Source organism: Diadema antillarum, unplaced genomic scaffold, assembly GCF_040938485.1.
Source record: "Diadema antillarum isolate AM-2024a unplaced genomic scaffold, OU_Dant_1.0 seq00000061_RagTag, whole genome shotgun sequence".
Classification (NCBI taxonomy): Eukaryota; Metazoa; Echinodermata; class Echinoidea; order Diadematoida; family Diadematidae; genus Diadema; species Diadema antillarum.
Genome location: NW_027271165.1, coordinates 638,153 through 656,230, shown reverse-complemented (window position 1 = coordinate 656,230; position 18,078 = coordinate 638,153). Strand labels below are relative to the sequence as shown.

The following is an 18,078-nucleotide window of genomic DNA, read 5'->3' as shown; positions in this document are numbered from 1 at the left end:
TGTAAAAACATCGGTGTTAGATTTAACACCACGGGTGTTCAATCTAACACCGATCAAACTTCAATAAAGGACCACACCCACAGGTGTTCAAAATGCACTGTGATGGTGTTGAAAAGTGTTCACCTGACACTTCGTGGTGTTAATTTGACACTGTACCTGGTGTTATTTTGACACTGTACTGGTGTTAATTAAAAAATGACACCACATGGTGTTGATTTGATATTTGCTGGTGTTAATATCAATGGTTTAACACCCGTCCAGCTTCAATAAGGGACCACACCAGCTGGTGTTACTTTGGTGTAAATTTATTTTCACATTTTTCCAAAAATGTAGTATTTCAATGTAAAATTCTTGATCGTCTTGTTTAAATTAAAATTCAACAAGAAGTGCAGTTACTACGAAACTCTTCAAAAAACAGTTTAAAATTTAAATATGACACCTGTAGGTGTTACTTTGACACCATAAATGAGCACCGAAAATTTAACACCAGCTCGGTGTTCACTATTTAACACCGGACTTTTTGCAGTGTATATATATATATATATATATATATATACCTGTGTGTGTATATATATATATATATATATACATATATAATCATAATCATATATTTACATAATGTATACATACATTTAATGAGAAAGAAATGATTCTAACGTTTGTTTGTCGTTGCTTTGTCGTTCTCTAGCCCCAGCGTCATTTCTCGAGCATGAGCTGGTATGTAGTGAAAGATATTGTTTTTAACGTGATATGTTTCCCTAAGGAAAACATTAAATTGAAATGTAGAAGCATTTCATTCCAACAAGAAATTGAATACATGAGAACTATAGGAGCACGCACGCAATGCACACACATGACATAAAATATCCATTTATTCAGAGCACACTTTTTTATTTATCTATATTGACTCTGACAAGGAAATAAAAAAGAACTTCTGCTGATGTGTGGCTGTACATGACCTGCTCTTTTATTTGGTACATAAGCATAATCATATTGGATAGATTGAAATCTACGATAACTGTTACGTCATACACGCCACTGTTTGCGAGCAGGGTGGCCAATTAGGCATTCGTGTTTACCCTTGGTATGTATACAGATTTCGTTGTGCAGCCAATGATAATACTATCATGACTAATTTATTGTGGGCATGCATGGGACTGTCAAAATTGTCCCACATGCTGCATATATAATCTATGCAGAGATTTAAGAAATCCCTCTGTCTCGTACTAACGTAGTCTAAACTTTTTATGTTAACAGTTATCTTCAGTCTTGAAACCAAAGATCAATGTGACGTTTCGTCGATAATCAGTATGTACACGTGGATCTTTTCGCAGGGAAAAAAAATATAAAAAACTAGAAATGTCGCTATGGCGACTGGTATGCCTCCGCCATAATGCATGATTCTCCCAATAGGTCTATATAGTAGATGTGAACAATGTGTGATGACAGTTTCACATAGTTGGCAAAATATTAGAATGATATGTTTGTCACAAATGTGTTGAATGTTCACCTTCAAGATCATGTATTTGGGGATTTGAGGACTTTTACTTGACTTTGACCATTTTTTATAAGTTTATGCGTTGAGTAATATTCAAGGTATGGAGAAAAAGTGCAATTCCTGCATTGAATAGTAAATTGTTACCATTTTCAACTAGCCTTTGGCCCTTGACCTTTGACCCTATGACCTTAAATTCATAAGAGAATCACTGTCAGACAGAACATATGTACTAAGTTTCAAGATAACTTGAGCCACTTCGGAGATATGGAGGAAGAAGTAAAGTTCAGCACTTTCGCTTGGTCTTTGACCTTTTAGCCTTTGACCTTTTGGCCTTTGACCTTTTTGGCAAAAAAAAAAAAAATAAATTCCCAGAGAATCTCTACTGGGTAATACATGTATACACCAAGTAAAAAAAAAAAAATCCTGCAGGCATGGCTATGAATATGAGGGAAATTGTAAAAATTTTGAAGAGTTGACCGTGACCTTTGACCGTGACCTTTGCCCCCCCCCCCATGAACCCAAAATTCCCTAGAATCACTGCCAGTCAGTACATGCATGTATGTTCCATGAAGATATCTTGAACCATTTCCAAGATAATGGAGACTAGAAATGTCGCTATGGCGACTGATGCCTCCGCCATAATGCATGATTCTCCCAATAGGTGTTTAGTGCAATGTCTCCACAATGTGTGATGACAGTTTCACATAACTGGCAAAACATTGAAATTGCAGGTTTGTCAGAAATATCTTGAATGTTCACTTTCCTTGAACTAGGTTTGCTATAATTGTCTATTAAAGAGTGCAGGTATATGTATTTGGGGAATTGAGGATTTTTACTTGACTTCTGACTGACCCTTTTATAAGTTTATGCACTGAGTAATTTTCAAGGTATGAAGAAAGAGTGTAATTACAGTATAAAATAGATTCTTCTTTTTGCATAATTGAAACCTGGCCTTGACCCGTAACATTTGACCTTTGACCTTCTGGCAGGAAGTTTCCACGAGAATCTCCATTAGGTAATACATGTATATAAAGTTTCAAAAATAATAATGCAAGCATTGCATATACTAGTAAACGAGGGAAAGAGTAAAATTCTGAAGAGTTGACCTTGACCTTTGACCCCTGACTATTGACCCATGACCCCTAAATTCCCTAGATAATCCCGGCCAGTCAGTATATGCGTATGTACCACGTTCCATGAAGTAACAATTTCACTTTAGTGAAATTGTAACATTTTCGCCTAATCTTTGACCTTTTGACCTTTGACCTTATGACATGAAACTCTCCCTGGAGAATCTTTATGCAGTAGTACATGTCTACACTAAGTTTCAAGAAAATACCTTTGGGCATTGCATGGATATGGGGGAAAGAGCAACATTTTCAGCATTTGACCTTGACCTTTTGACCTTTGACCTCTTACCAATGTCATCTAAATCTACTCAACTAATTGCCCCATTATACATCATCCTTGGACCAAGTTTGGTGAAAGCTGCTTCATCCAGTTTGTAGTTATCATGTAAACAGATAAATTTCAGGATTTGACCTTGACCTTTGACCTCTATCCGAGTTCACTCAAAAATTAATCAAGTAATTGTCCCACCATACATCATCCTCAGACAAAGTCTGGTGAAATTTGCTTGATCCAGTCTTGAGTTATCGCGTAAACAGATACAATTTCATGATATGACCTTGACCTTTGACCTTTGGTCGATTTCACCCAAAATCTAATCAAGTAATTGCCCCATCATACTTTATACTTGGACCAAGTTTGGTAAAATTCCAGTCATTATTACTCAAGTTATCGCGTAAACGAATGCGGACGTACGTACGGACGTGCGGACGTACGTACGGACGGACGGACGGACGGACAACCTGAAAACATAATGCCTCCGGCACCACTTCGTGGCGGAGGAGGCATAAAAAAGTTACCATGATCTGGTCAATAAACTTCTTCATTCATTGCAATATCTATGAGTGACCAGCCAAAACCTTAGGTTAAGATTATCAAGGTTTCCCCTTTTCGTTTTTGTTTTGTTTTGTTTTTTCATTTGAAGTGCAAACCTGTGTTTATGCGGTTGTGTAGGTCATAGTTAAAAAGCATCTGCATTCACCTTTATTTTATTTATTTATTTATTTTGCTTATTTTCAAGTCAAAATTACCATTTAGAGCATGTGGGTGTTCTACCTTTGTAACGCCATGGTTCTATTATACTTTCTTTTGATATGAAAGTTTCAGAAAAATAGTGATACATCCACTAATAAACAACATCACTGATTAACAATAAATCTCCTAATTATACTAACCAATAGTTACGTTTAGAACTGAACTTCGAGGATAAGCTCGTAGTTAAGTATGGGGCGCCAAGTGTCGCACGGTCTCTTTCGTCACGAAATGACAATTTTGTCAACTAAATAACAATTTCGAGACGAAATCATTTCGGTGACAAATTTGTTTTTGATTGAGTCCCGATCTATTTTACTTAGCCGACAGGAAATGTATCAAATACTGCTGTCGAGCAAGAAAGCATATGACCCACTCCCTTTATAATCTGTCTCCGCCGAATGATTAGGGCCTACTATTTATATGAGGAAAACATGAATAGCCTTTGGGCGTTTAAGAATTCCCGCCGGTGAACTCTTAGTTTATCAAATAACATCACTTATGATCATCCACAAATAGCATAGGCCTCGATTCTTCATTTAACATCGACAGCAGTTTGAAATAATACATGTAATTAGATGTTCGTTCTGCATGAACGTTGTTTGCTATACTAATGATTTTCATCGGCGAAGGAGTCTTATTCTCGTGACCAGTGAACTCCACTTACACTAAGAAGAACGTTGTCTTTTAGGGCCTAGATCAGATACCCCCCCCCCCCTCGTTTACTGGGGTTGTAGACCTTCTCCATGGACTTTAGATTTCTCTTCTTTTGTTCCCGAAGTGTATATTGTCAGTTTCGAGGATTTAAGTTGAGCAAAATGAATGAAACTTCCAGTCCCCCTCTGAACCGAATCCGGTCCAAATTCCAATATAGTTGATTTGTGTAGTGAGCGGGTCAGCCACGTCCATGAGGGGAACATCGTTGCCATAGTGACCGAGCTTCAGACGACCTTCGGCGAAGTCGAGCCAAAAATGATCGAAAATAGGCCGTCCGGTCAGGGTCAGTGTTGGAAAAAGGTTCGGGTAGGGACATTGACTCCAAGGCCTAAGACAAAACCGTACGCCTCCTTCTGTGTTTCTAGAGCCTCCAATTGCTTTAGCCGGCGACATAATCAGAGAGAATTAAAACACAGAAAATTTATTGTCCTTTGTCGTTTCATTAGATCATTCCGTAGACGTTTAAGAAATCACGATATTGAAAGCATATGTCAGCTCTTTGTCATCGTTACAAATCTTATCGACTTGAAAATTACCACAAAGGCTGTCACTTTCGACATATAATGATTCTCATGTCCAGACTCTGTATTACGCATAACTGCATAAATCGCCAATAACATAAGCCCGAACATGTCGAAAGTGAGTTATGCCAGGCGTTAACTGCAATGATTGATACAGTGATGCAACCATCATCAACAAGAACAATACTCAGTAAACTACGGGTCAACTTCCTAGTACACACACACATAGAAAACACGCAAGCATAAAACGTGCATTTTGAGGCAGTTTGTCCTGGGTAATCGAAATGTCATTACGTTAAGTATACCTCGGAGATACAATGATAGTAAAATAATTATTCTGAAACAAAACAAATTAATAAATACAAAAAAATGAATACATGAATAAAAAAATAATTAATCTATATAACTTTCCGCTCGCAATTCACTACAACTTCATCAAAAATTGAAACTTTAAGCAATTATTTGGAAAAAGTAAGTAGCTCTTGTGGCGCACTTATGCCAGTCTTCGCTACTCAGCATGATTGCAATACGCTGAAATGGCCAGATACATTTTCAAAATTTCATTACGATCTACAAGTAGTTCCAAGTTAGCGGGCACAGTTGAAATGCGTTTTAGCTCTAGCGTACTATAGTTCCATGAAATGGCTACCTTATTTGTATTAGCACACAGCACCCTTCTGAAGCCCTACGTGCCCTACAGCTGGTAACAAAGGATGGTGTGAACTACACTAGAATTCGACATAAATTTATAACTATGCACACCCCAATTCCGTGTCACAAAAAAAAAAAACCGACTCTGCAGAAGACAATCGAAAAACAATGCGCAACAATGCTATTGATGATATCAGTCAGCTTTATTTATCATTAAATATCAACGGATCACAAAGTGACTGACTTTGATTGTTGATATTCATCATTAAATATCGCAATCGCTATGAATACCATTAGATATTGATACCGGTACCATACCACTAAATATTTTTTTGTTGACAAACAGTAAGCATATACATATACAATCTATTTTTTGAGTGCGAGCATTATTTTGCCTGCGTGTGTGTGATAATTAGTGTGTGCGTGTACAAAGACTCATGGCACATTGGTTTTTTATTTCACTCTGAAGAAGGTTTGTGTGTAAGGTGTATAAGGTATAGGCCTTCTCTGACAATAAAATCGCAAGTTCTCTGATCCTAAATGTTACCTTTACAAAAACATACAAAAAACAAACAAACAAAAACAAAAAAGGCGCTTTCTACAGAGATGCTCGCTTGTAAATCGAAATAAATTTCTCACCTAGTTCATACATGTTGTTCACTTCCCCATCAATGCTGGACAGACCTATATGGACATCGTTATCGGCGCTGACCTCAAAATCCAGTGACGTCACACCCGGAGGCACGGGCCATCCGGGAAAGGTGTATTGTCTTGTATCCCCAACATCAGGAGTGTGTAGCACCGCGCAACCTACGAATGGACATAAAGACAGTACATGAACCTATAAGGGCCCTACGCCGCTGTAGGGTACCATAGCTCCTGAACTCGTGTGTGAATCTGCCTTCTCATTCAGGGGGATTTGAAAACAACGACGAATAAAACTGTGAAAATCTGAAAGGGAATGAAACTCAAATATATTCGGGCATTGAGTGAATGCAGGGATACTCATCACATCATATCGGACAATTCGCTGTGAAATTACACTTTAAGATGAAATCACGAAAATTCAAAGGAAAACATACTGATGGCTGATGACATCAAGGATGGATCGAAGTATCAGTAGAGATGGCATATATATATATATATATATATATATATATTATATATAATGTAGTCCGCGTGTGGATAACAGTACAGAAAAGATGACGTTGTAGGGTGGTAATACATTTCATTTGTCGACCCTGAAGAAGACGTATGTATTCGTCGAAAATTTGGTCTGAATAAATAGTACTGTTGGACTGAAATGCATTACCACCCTACTTCGTCATCTTATATGTACATATATTTATATACACATATCATTTCATATTTATAAATTGACTTTAGTTTTCACGGTTTAACTCTTATTGCTTTTGGGAGACATAACAGATTTGGTACTCTCTCTTTTCTTTCATTTTTCTCACCGCAAATAGATCCGAAGAAATTGACGGGGCAGCTGCATTCGGGGCCAGTCAGACCTTCTGAGCAGCTTCCTCCGTTGAGGCACGGGGACGATGAGCACGCTTAAGATATGGGGAGAAACAGACATGAAGAGATAAGCAATAAAATAAGCTAAATAGAGACACTAAACAAACCTTATGCTTTCGCATAAGACAACATTTTGGGAATTCGTCTACTATTCCTCTACACCCAGGGAGGTGAGACATCCATATAAGTACGAACACGATTCAGTTCCATCACTCTTATACCAGGTAATGAACACGAATACAGATACAATGTAATAGACATAACTCAACTTTCCAGACTTTCCCAGGGTCCGTTTCATAAATTCATCGCTTAACCCGTTCCATACTGAATTGTGAAACGCCCTCAAGTTTACCGCACGGAACGGGTTAAACGTATTTGCATAAATCTCAGAAAAGCCAAAGTCGCTCATAGATAATTATGTAGCAATGAGGGACTTTCGAAGAGAAGTAAAATCCATTTCATGAAGTCTCTCATGATAACATCTTATGATTTGAACTGATTGACAAATTGCCCTGCATCGACGTAAATAAGCAGTGAATCGATTAGTATTTTAGTAGTAGCCATGATAAAAAATCAAGGGTGTACATACTCGACGTCGATGCATTTGTCAATTAGTTGCAATGAAAGCATCTCGACGGAGGAATTTCATGAATTTGAATATCTTATGAGCTAAAAGTCTCTCATAAGACTATCATGAAACAGCCCCCTGGGGTGCATTCAACATTCTATATACCAGTGCATTCTACAGTGTACCGTGCAGTACCATGCTTTTGTGTACGTACCATATCGAGCCACAAGCGGACCACAATAGCGATGAATTCCATGGCCTGAATTCACGAAGGTGGTACATAAAAACCATCGTTTAAACCATGGACAATTTGTATGGAGCGCCAAGTAACACATGGACTATTTCGTTAGGAAATCAGTCATTTCGTCGACGAAATTATTATTTCGTTAACGAAATAAACATTTCGTCACTTGGCGCTCCATACAAATTGTCCATGGTTTAAACCATGATTTTAATAAAACCCGTACCAGACGTAGGCATAAGAATCTTGCGCGTAACACGCACATACAAAGAGTTCATTCTCTTTGTACGAGACACCTGTATAAGTAGCGTAAGCGCGGCAATTATATTGTGAATTAATCAATTCAAATTCTATGAATGATAATAAATCATGTGAATGCATAGGGCCTAAATATGATAATACTGTATGTAAATATCACTGTCCATGCTTTTTCTGCTGAAAAAGAAAAACGAGCAAACGATACAGAAAACGTCGAGAGAGCAAAAAAGAAGAGCGTAATATAATCTTCCACAAGTTGATAATTTAATATCTTTCCTTTATCATTCATTTTCACACCTTACCAACGTTTGCAAACTAATATATATATATATATATATATATATATATATATACACTTACAATACATGTTAATATGTTTTTATGCTTCCTTTAGGATGTAACTTATTCATAACATTAGTTGCAAATGAAACATAACAAGCAATCAGATTATTTTAAAAGAGATTTGTGTGTGTGTGTGTGTGTGTGTGTGTGCGAGAATTAACACAGTTAACAATTGCTATTTGGCAGGTGTAACCACAACTTGGTGTGGACAAACTTTTTATGAGAATACAAAAATTGATAGATATTATTTTCTCGCTAATACGCTGGAAGTGTGTAACCAAACTCTGTGGGAGAGCAGAAAGCCCCAATCAGAGAGGTAAAAAAGCAACAAGTGGCGTGGAATAATTAACTCGTACCTGGAACGCATCTCACTCCAGCGTCTTCCGCGTGCCCGCAGTCGTGCTGAGTCCAGCTATGATTGCGGTTACAGACGCCCAAAGTCGCCTCATTGCCTTCACAGTGAACATCGTCTAGGAGTATGAGACCCACCCCAGGCCCAAAGCTGGCTGCACTCGTAGCTTCAATCGCCCCAGGAAAGCCAAGCTGCTTGCACACAACCTTTGGGTGTGAAGATTGAGAGACATTGCTGTTTGCGTTTTTCCAAAACTTCAAATTCGTCTCTTTAACAAAACTCTTTGGCCCGAATTCACGAACTTAGTACAATCTTTGTCCATGATTTAAACCATGGACAAAGACCGCAGTTTTGTATGGGGCGCCAAGTGTCGCATGGCCTATTTCTTTACGAAATGGTCATTTATTCGACGAAATGACTGATTTTAACCATGAATGACTGGTTTAAACCATGGACAAAGATTGTACCACCTTCGTGAATGCGGGCCAGAGGGGCTACGGAACGTTGTACAACTTTGCCACGATTCTCCTTCTTTTTTTTTCTTCTTGTTAAGTCTGCCTCCTTCAATTAGCTGGAGATTCTTTATCTATTCTTTATCTATTTATCTTGCAGATTCACCGGTCATATGAGGCGGTGTCGAGTCGTGCGAGTGTCGTATGACCCGGCTTGACTCAAAAGTCGTTGCGACCGGTTGAGTCGGATCTTAGACCATTCTCACTTCTCGGAACCGCACACTACATGCACTGACATCAGAACATGGTACTTTGGCGAGATTGGCTGAAAGTGGACGACCGTCGTGAAAATCTGACATGTTATAAATCACTCTCAAAGTTGTGCATATTGCGGTGGTCTTTACACGTTGGAGTTACAATGATATTCTTCAGCAGCAAAATTCCGAGTAATTGGGGAAATGATTTACCACTTACTTTAATGTGCGTCCCGGCGACAAGTTTTTTTGAAGTCAGAGTAGGCAATTTCTTTATAAGACTGAAAATACAAACTGGAAGGTATGGTATTGATAAAAGTGGAGTGAATGAGATACCGTGTCCGTTTTCTTACTAACCTTCGCATCGTCAATATCCCAGTAGTCATCACACACCGTGCCCCACTGGCCCCCGTAAGAGATCTCTACCCGCCCCTCTGTGATGCTAGAGCCGTCTACCAGACGGAGGGCGCCATCCGCAGCGTCTGCAAGAAGGAAATTGCAAAATAAATACATAAAATCGAGATACAGAATGTCAAGTGCAAAAGACCAACACCCGCATGAAATAAATTCGGAAAACAGATAAGCATGAGCTTCATAGGTATGGAAGCGTGATATTTTTGTTGTGTTATATTTGTTGTTGTTGTTGTTTTTTTTTTGGTCTTGGTTTCTACTTTGTTTTTGTTTTTTATTTTGGTTTGTTTATTTGTTTGTGTGTGTGTGTGTGTGTGCGGGGGGGGGGGGTAATTTCCTTATCGGGGTGCCATGTACTGGATATAGACCTACGGTTTCACTGACGCTTTATTGGTCACAAATGCACGCCAAAAAACAAAAACAAAAACAAACAAACACCATGGAAATAACATCATGTAATTGATAACATGACGATCTGTTTTACTACGTTCACACCATGCTCAGGCCACCCTTCCGTGGACAAAACGGGGTAGACGTGAGACAACGTGGGGGACGGTATGGGCACACATGACAGGCTGCGATTGTCGTGAATGCTGTGTCAGATTTTTAAACTGTCAAAAAAGCCACGGCAGTCACGGCATTAAAGGCATAATTTACCACTTGCAGATGAAACAAAAAAAACCCAGCATTAGTGCTTTAAAATAGTTCTAGAACGTGAGTTAGCGATAGAAACAATCACTGTGAGCGGTGAGGGCGGTGAGTTGGAGGGCGGTGAGTTGGCTCAGTCGGTAGCGCGTCTGCCTCACGATCACGCGGCCCGGGTTCTAACCCGAGTCTGGACTGAGCAATGTTGTGTGTAAACATACCGTCCCTTCAAGCAAGAGGCAAAACACTCTGTCCCTCGGATAGGACATAAAATGGAGGTCCCGTGTATGAGAGAGTCACAGCTCATGCACCTAAAAGATCCCGCTTCATTCATTCATCGCAAAGAGCAGGGTGTTTAATCCAGTGAAGTGGTCCCACCCCATATCCAACTGGACCCCATGGAAGACCAGCTTAGTGTAGCTGAATATGGGCTATCCAGCCATCTTCACAGATGGAAATGAACAACAACAACAACTGTAAAACTTTGAATTCGTAAAATCGATGTTAAGTATTGTTAAATATACAAAACATGAACAATAGTTATGATAAAAATATTTCCAGACTAAACCGTCTGCAGTTACGGTTTATTGAGAAAATACAGATATCCCCTTATATTTTAGGCTTGATCGCCGAAAATTTTTTATGATAGGATGTTTTATAGCACAACAGACCTACATATATGCATTAAATGTCATATCTTGAAAAAAAAAAATTAAATCACTGTTCCCAATGGTAAACTGGACCTTTCATGAAAAACCTGACGTGACATAACGTGACAGCACGAAACAGGATGCAACAAAACTGTGTAGTCTAGCCTGGCCTGACCAAATGCCGCGGCGCACCGTGACACCGGCGTCTGATAGTTATTTCTTTCCTCGGAGCATGGAGCTACAATTATGGCTCCATGACTGGAGCGAGGATACCATCGTAACAAAACTGGAATGCAGAAAAAAAAAATAAAAAGAAGAATATCCCAATGGCCCATGGCGCACTATATTTCGGGCAAATGTAACTACATAATATGTATACACCGCCCTGTCGCTGTACAGAAGTCGATCGGGCTTCGCACGACGTCTGGTCGGGCTAGGGCAAACGGGGCTGCCGTGGCCGGCGGGTACATCGTGTAAACGTAGCAATGAATTAAACGCGAAGAAGATTACGCGCGACGCCCACTGATCGATATCGGCAGTTGACTGAAGTACACAAATACGTTGCACTCGCAAAAGATTGTCTAAACCTTGAGATTTAAAAAAAAATGAGTTTAGTACAGTGTATGAAATTGCAATGAGCTGTGGTTTTAACAAGAGCTGTTTTCGCCCGTCTTAAAGTTATTTTTCAAAGTATTGTGTACCTTCTTAGTATATCATACGACCATGACAAGAATGTTTTGACACGTATGTCACACCGATCATAATTTCATGTTACCATTATGAAGTAAAATCATTATGTTCTGTACGCCAGAGAACATACATGTAATAAGTTTATGGCGTTATAACTTCCATCAAGACACACCACAGGCAAACGACAAACGAACCTGAAGAAGTGTCGGTGGCCGAGCAGCGGACGCTGGCGTCTTCATCGTGACCGCAATTATGGCTCAGCCAGGCGTTGCGTTGACAGGAAGAAATGTCAGCCTCGAAGCCTGTACACTTAACGTTGTCCATCATGATCAGTCCTACGCCGCGTCCAAAAGAAGCCTCGTGGATGCCTTCCAAACCAGAACTGAAGCCGAGCTGTTTGCAGACGACCTGTGTGGGACATGCGCAGATAATACAACTTAAGGCGACCGTGAACCTACAGTATTCTATTTGATTGCACGTTATACTAATTTCTTTCCTCTTTATGAAATATCTCTGCGTCTAAATTTTCGCAGAAGGATGTCTTCTTTGACTTACATCGGACGTGCTTTATCTCCTATCAGTGGGCGCTTAACGACTTTTAAGTGTCTTCTATTTTCAGCTTTACACTTCTTCTTCCCTCTCATACTAGTAGGCCGTCAGTGAATATTCACAAGCAAGAATGTAAAACCTCCCTGTATCCGACCAATAAGCTAATTTCTTGTGTTTTACTCATTGAAGAAGTCCCCACAATGCAAACACGGGCTCTCGTTATACCCGGGATCGGTTTAAAAGTGGTGTTCTGTCACAGAACATGAAGAATAGACACGGAACCGCGGCAATGTTTACATGGGCGTCATTGACGTCCCAGACGTCGTCACAGATCGTGCCCCACTCTCCCCCGTAGGAAACTTCCACCCGACCCTCTGTCTCGTCCGAGCCATCTTGCAAACGAAGCGTGCCATCTGCGGCGTCTGAGGTGAAAGTTAGGAGGGGAGGGGAGGGACGAAATTCGTTAGAACTCGCAGTGTCTCGAGGAGCCAGTAGCTACCACAGTCAATCATGCAAATAGCAGTGCATATGATTATGGCCTTGGTACTCCGTTTTTCCCGGGCCTTATTCTATCGTACAATAGCACACGCCGCGGCGGTTTGCCATCATAAGGAAGTCACCTTTCAAAAGTGAGAGTTTCTATCCACATGGCACGATATGGAATGCAACCTGACCGTTATTCACCAAATTTGACCACATACTTAAAAAAAAATCAGAATATCACAGGAAAACTACCTTTGATACAGCAATCTATCGTTCCTTCGTGGTAAATGTTTTTATCCTTCCTCTTTGTACTTTTACTTCCTTTTCTTCTTCATTTTCATGTCATTATTTCAATACTTATTTTTCAATATAATCCTTTGGGGGCCACCGGGGAGCATGGTGTCCGTTCGTACATTCAATCGTGCTGGAAATAATGCCTATAAAAGTTTGTACAAGACTTAATCTTGCCTTTAAAAAAAAAAGATTAAACTGTTTTTACAAAAATGATACTCCCAATTTGGTCCCGACCTAATGGGCCACCCGTAAAGCTGTAGTAAACAAACTTGTTATTACACTTAAGCAAAGTGTATTTCCTCAGAACATTACGGTTTTATGGAATAATCTTGCAGAAGATTTAGTAATTGGAGATTCTGACTAATGAACAAAGTTAGAACTTTACAGTCATCGATGTACTTGGCAACGATCTTTGCAGCAACTGTTCATCTCTATCACTTCCGGCTTTGTAGATGAAGCTTTTTAGAATTTCTTAATATTCAGACTTATTATCATTAATTTCCCCTCATTTTGTCGTATATCAAATCAAGCAAAGATAGATGAACACAATGATATGTCAGCAAACACCACAGGTTTTGTATCACACTGGTATCTAATTTACTGGTATCCAATTCAGACTAATTGCCCTGCTTGTAGCTGTCTGTCAAAGCGTGTTTTACAGTGTTTCATGCAGAGTGACTTTCATTTGTAACTGAATGTTTATGATTATGTGAATAAAAATGCTTTGAGGGGAAAAGGAGGCTGTCGGCATAAGCATTGTCTTTGTTTTCAAATCCTGATTTGCTTTTAAAACAATTTGACAGTTTAAATGGTATAACATGTAACATATAACATGTAAGCTTAACGTGAATTTGGGACAATATGCTTTGTCTTCAACACTTTGGAGGTATTTTTAATCACGAATTATTTCTTCAAAAGATAGTTTCATGGGAATATTTCATTCGCTTGAGAGTATGATATCTCTTTCTGATATTGGTTTTATTCGTTTGACAAAAGAAAGCAGACTGCAACTCGATTGAAATCTTTCAGTTTTCATTCACCAGCACTTCTAAGTATCAATTAACATCTTCTTTTATGACATGATGGAAGTTCGGAGTACCGCTTTAGCACCTGAGATTTTTTCTTCAAATAAATTATCTTTTTTTCCTTGCTTCAAGACTTGTGAAGTAGAACTACATATAAAAACAGAAAATCTAAAACAAAAATGTTCTTTGTATACGAAGACCACTGTACTAACCAGACGTTGGGTCTGTATTCGAGCATCGGACTCCGATGTCTTCGGTATGATCGCAGTTGTGAACGCCAACACCGTTGTGGTCGCATGAAGCGAGGTCGTCCTCAAATCCGTCGCAGTCGACTTGGTCGAGCAGGACGTCAATGCCTGTACCTGGGCCGAACTTCACGCCCTCGCCGACAGCGGCACCAATGTTGAGTTGGCGACACACTACCTGCATGTCGTTTCAGAAGAGAGTAGGTATTTTTTTAGAATTACAGCTACCACCGTAAAAAATGAAATACTATATTCTTAGTTATTTGGGTGTAACTCGACTATTATTGCAAGTCACTTGATTTACGTCCAATTTTGATAAGATTTCAATAACTTTCCATTTGATTTTTCTTATAGAAAAATCATTGAGTTGGATTTCATTTAAAAAAATACAACGTGAGTATGGAGAGGAGTTTCACTAGGAGAGAGAGAGAGAGATGGGGAGGCGGGGGGGGGGGGGGGGGGGGGGCTAGGAGGGTGAGAGGAAGGGAGGATTTTGGAGCTGTGTGACTCAGTGGTTCAAGTCCGTGGCAGCAGCGATAGTACTAGGATTACCTTTATAGGGACGGCTTTTAAATTCCCCCAGTATAGGTCTTCAGGACAATGAGAGTGATGACAACGTGTAATCTCTCGATAATTTACTTTATTGTTCCCTTTTAAAAAGGCGCAAAAGGTAGACTGTTCCATTTTGCCTACGTGGACGTTCTCCAAGGTCCAGTCGTCATTGCACACCGTTCCCCATTGTTTGTTCAGGAAGATCTCTATTCGTCCCTCTGTGTTATCAGTTCCGTCCATGAGATGAATGGTACCGTCCGATACTGGTGCTGTAAGAGTACACGTTCAGTGGGTTACTTTTTATCCACGCCATTCAAGTTATTGCACGGCATTCCAAAGTGGGAAACCATCATTACATTTCTATTTTGTCAAGAATCATGATGATCAGCAAAAATACTAAAGCCTCTCTTACATCCCGTCGTGCGTGTTTAGAGACCGTGCGGACTCGGGAGTTCCTGTCAGGCGTGGAGTTGTCGCAGGGTGAAAATTAAATCGGAGGGGAAGTATGTAGTAAGTACGTGATGAGTGGGTGTGTCTTGCTCAAAAAGTAAGGCCCGCAAGTGGTCTGTACGCCTTTTTGGAAGTAGGAAGAAGTAAGGAGCACGTAAGATTTCTACTTCTGTCGCACACAATGAGTGGGATAATTGTACGTGAATTGCAAGTGAAGCGTACGTTTTCAGAAATCGTACTTACGAAGTAAGAGAAACGTAAGAGAAACGTAAGGAGCACGGAAGTGTTAAGCAAGACAGTCGTGCGTCAAATTGGAAGAATGCACGGATAATCACAATAATACAAAAGGGTGCACTGAGTCTCTTCATCAGTCGTATGGACTCACTGCAGAAAATGTCGACGCGGAACTGAAAGCACGCTGTCCGTATCAGCTTTTACATAGGAGCACGATGCACCTGAGCATGTCTCAACATAGTCCTTCTGACGCACTTTTTATCGTGCTGATCACGTTCGTCGTCGGAGTGTGACGTATTTCACAAGTACGGTAGTAGTACTCGCCACGCATTTTGGAAGTAGGTAATACGCACGGAGGAAGTGCGCTCACATTGAAAGCAAGTGGAAAGTAAGAGCCTCTTGCGTGGTAAGAACGCCTTCGTGGGAAAATACCCCCCGAAATAGTTGCATGTTTTGCCTGCGTTACACGCACACCCTATCGAACTTACTCAGTACTTCTGTCTTGCGTACTCCGAGCGTGCCCCACGCGTGCTAATTGTCGCAGCCAGGTCGTAGCGAAAAACTGGCCGGCCAGTTTTCAGGCTGCGTGCTATGCGTCGTGTTTGCGACCACCCAAAAAAGTACTTCCCACTTGCGTGCATCTCACTACTTGGCCCATTTTTGGCACGCAAACCACTCGTAGGAGCACGCACGACCGGATGTAAGAGAGCCTTAAAGAGAAATTGATTGTAGAACTTTTGTCTAGTTGCAATAGTGATAATGATAATTAAATGATAATAATAGTAATAAGAAGAATAAGAATAGTAATTATCATGTTAACAACAGAAACAATAGTAATAGTTAGGCTAATCTTTCTTTTACAATTACATGTTGTACAACTGCTATACATAATTATATACATACTACTTCTACTTCTAGTATAATTTTACTACTATAAACTACCATGCACCACCACCACTACTACTGCTACTACTATCACCTACCACCTACTACGAACTACTACGAATATTATGACTATTCGTATGAATGTTAATATAGCAATACTAATCCAGTTTATGATGATATAATAATGATTACAGTTATAAGGTCCTTTTCTTACGAATGGTAGTTTTACTATTGTGCGCACCACTCTTCTCGAGTCCTGCGTTATTATTTTGACCCTATAGCATTGACAGGTATAGATATCCACTTTGCCTGCACCTGTCATCCGGGCTACGAGAGAAATTATGAATGGGACTACTTGTCCAGTGAAGTACGCACCAAGTTGTATGTAAACTCGAGATCATAAAATGGATTAAAGTCACCCCTGATGATCAGTAAATATAAGCAGACAATTATCAATGAGATGAATAGAGTAGTGAATTTTTTTTTTCAACTTCAGATGGAAATTATATGAAAGTTGTGATTTTTGAAGTTTTGATCAATCAAATACCAACTATCGGTAGCAATCTGTGATTATCACATACGAGCTCATCCCCATTTGCTCTGCACTAAACAATAAGACACAGTCGTTTCAAGTAAGTTGCATAAACTGCAATTATTGTTAAGATTTTCGTAAAGAACCCTACATGCACAAATATGGTTCGTCATCTATAACGATAAAGATATGAATTGTTGTTGGGCACAGGGCAAATGGAAGGTGAGCTACGCGCTATAACATCACGGAGTTGCTAATTTGTGTTTGCTTGCTCAAAACTGAAAAAAAATCATATAACTTTCTGGTTTTGATCAAAATTTGCTGAACTTTCACTGTCCTGTTCCTCTTATTTCCCTGTGTCCGATTTCCTGGTAACTAATATTCAGGGTGGAATTCCCCATTTATACAGAGTGTAGAGGAGACTCATGATATTTTGTTGTTATTCATTTTTACAATAGAAAATTTGGAATGCTCTGAAAAATTTATATTTGTCACATCAATACTTACTGCAGACAGAGCACATGATTGGACAGTGATCATCTATGATAGGAGCCTCGCCACACAACGACGAGGTTCGACCAGTACACAGTCTGGACTTCTGCACACATGGTTCTACGTGAGCGATAGACAAAAAAAAAAATAAAAAAAATAGGGTTGGATATAGACAGGCAAGATGAGCTCACACGTGACCGTACAGATGAAGTACGTTTTGTAGATATACAACTAAATTACTGACGCAGACGTATGTATGTGTGGGAGTGTGTGCGTGTGTGTGTGTGTGTGTGTGTGTGTGTGTGTGTGTGTGTTTGTGTGTGTGTGTGTGTGTGAGATCCGGATGGGGTAGGGGGGACAAATGGAAACATCACAGGATAGACATTTTCAGTTTGTACAA

General features: G+C 39.7%; 1 protein-coding gene across 1 annotated transcript in view; it reads right to left on the bottom strand.

The window, feature by feature from the left end:
- Window positions 1-4,462: 4,462 nt before the first annotated feature.
- LOC139725833 (uncharacterized) overlaps window positions 4,463-18,078 on the bottom strand; it is a 32,296-nt gene continuing 18,680 nt past the window's right edge. The window contains exons 14-23 of the mRNA XM_071636909.1: window positions 17,694-17,798; window positions 15,227-15,354; window positions 14,501-14,711; window positions 12,784-12,908; window positions 12,132-12,345; window positions 9,899-10,023; window positions 8,840-9,041; window positions 7,011-7,109; window positions 6,187-6,357; window positions 4,463-4,608 (exon numbers count right to left, since the gene is read on the bottom strand). Coding sequence (XP_071493010.1) covers window positions 4,463-4,608; window positions 6,187-6,357; window positions 7,011-7,109; window positions 8,840-9,041; window positions 9,899-10,023; window positions 12,132-12,345; window positions 12,784-12,908; window positions 14,501-14,711; window positions 15,227-15,354; window positions 17,694-17,798 — 1,526 coding nt within the window. The remainder of the gene's footprint in view (window positions 4,609-6,186; window positions 6,358-7,010; window positions 7,110-8,839; window positions 9,042-9,898; window positions 10,024-12,131; window positions 12,346-12,783; window positions 12,909-14,500; window positions 14,712-15,226; window positions 15,355-17,693; window positions 17,799-18,078) is intronic.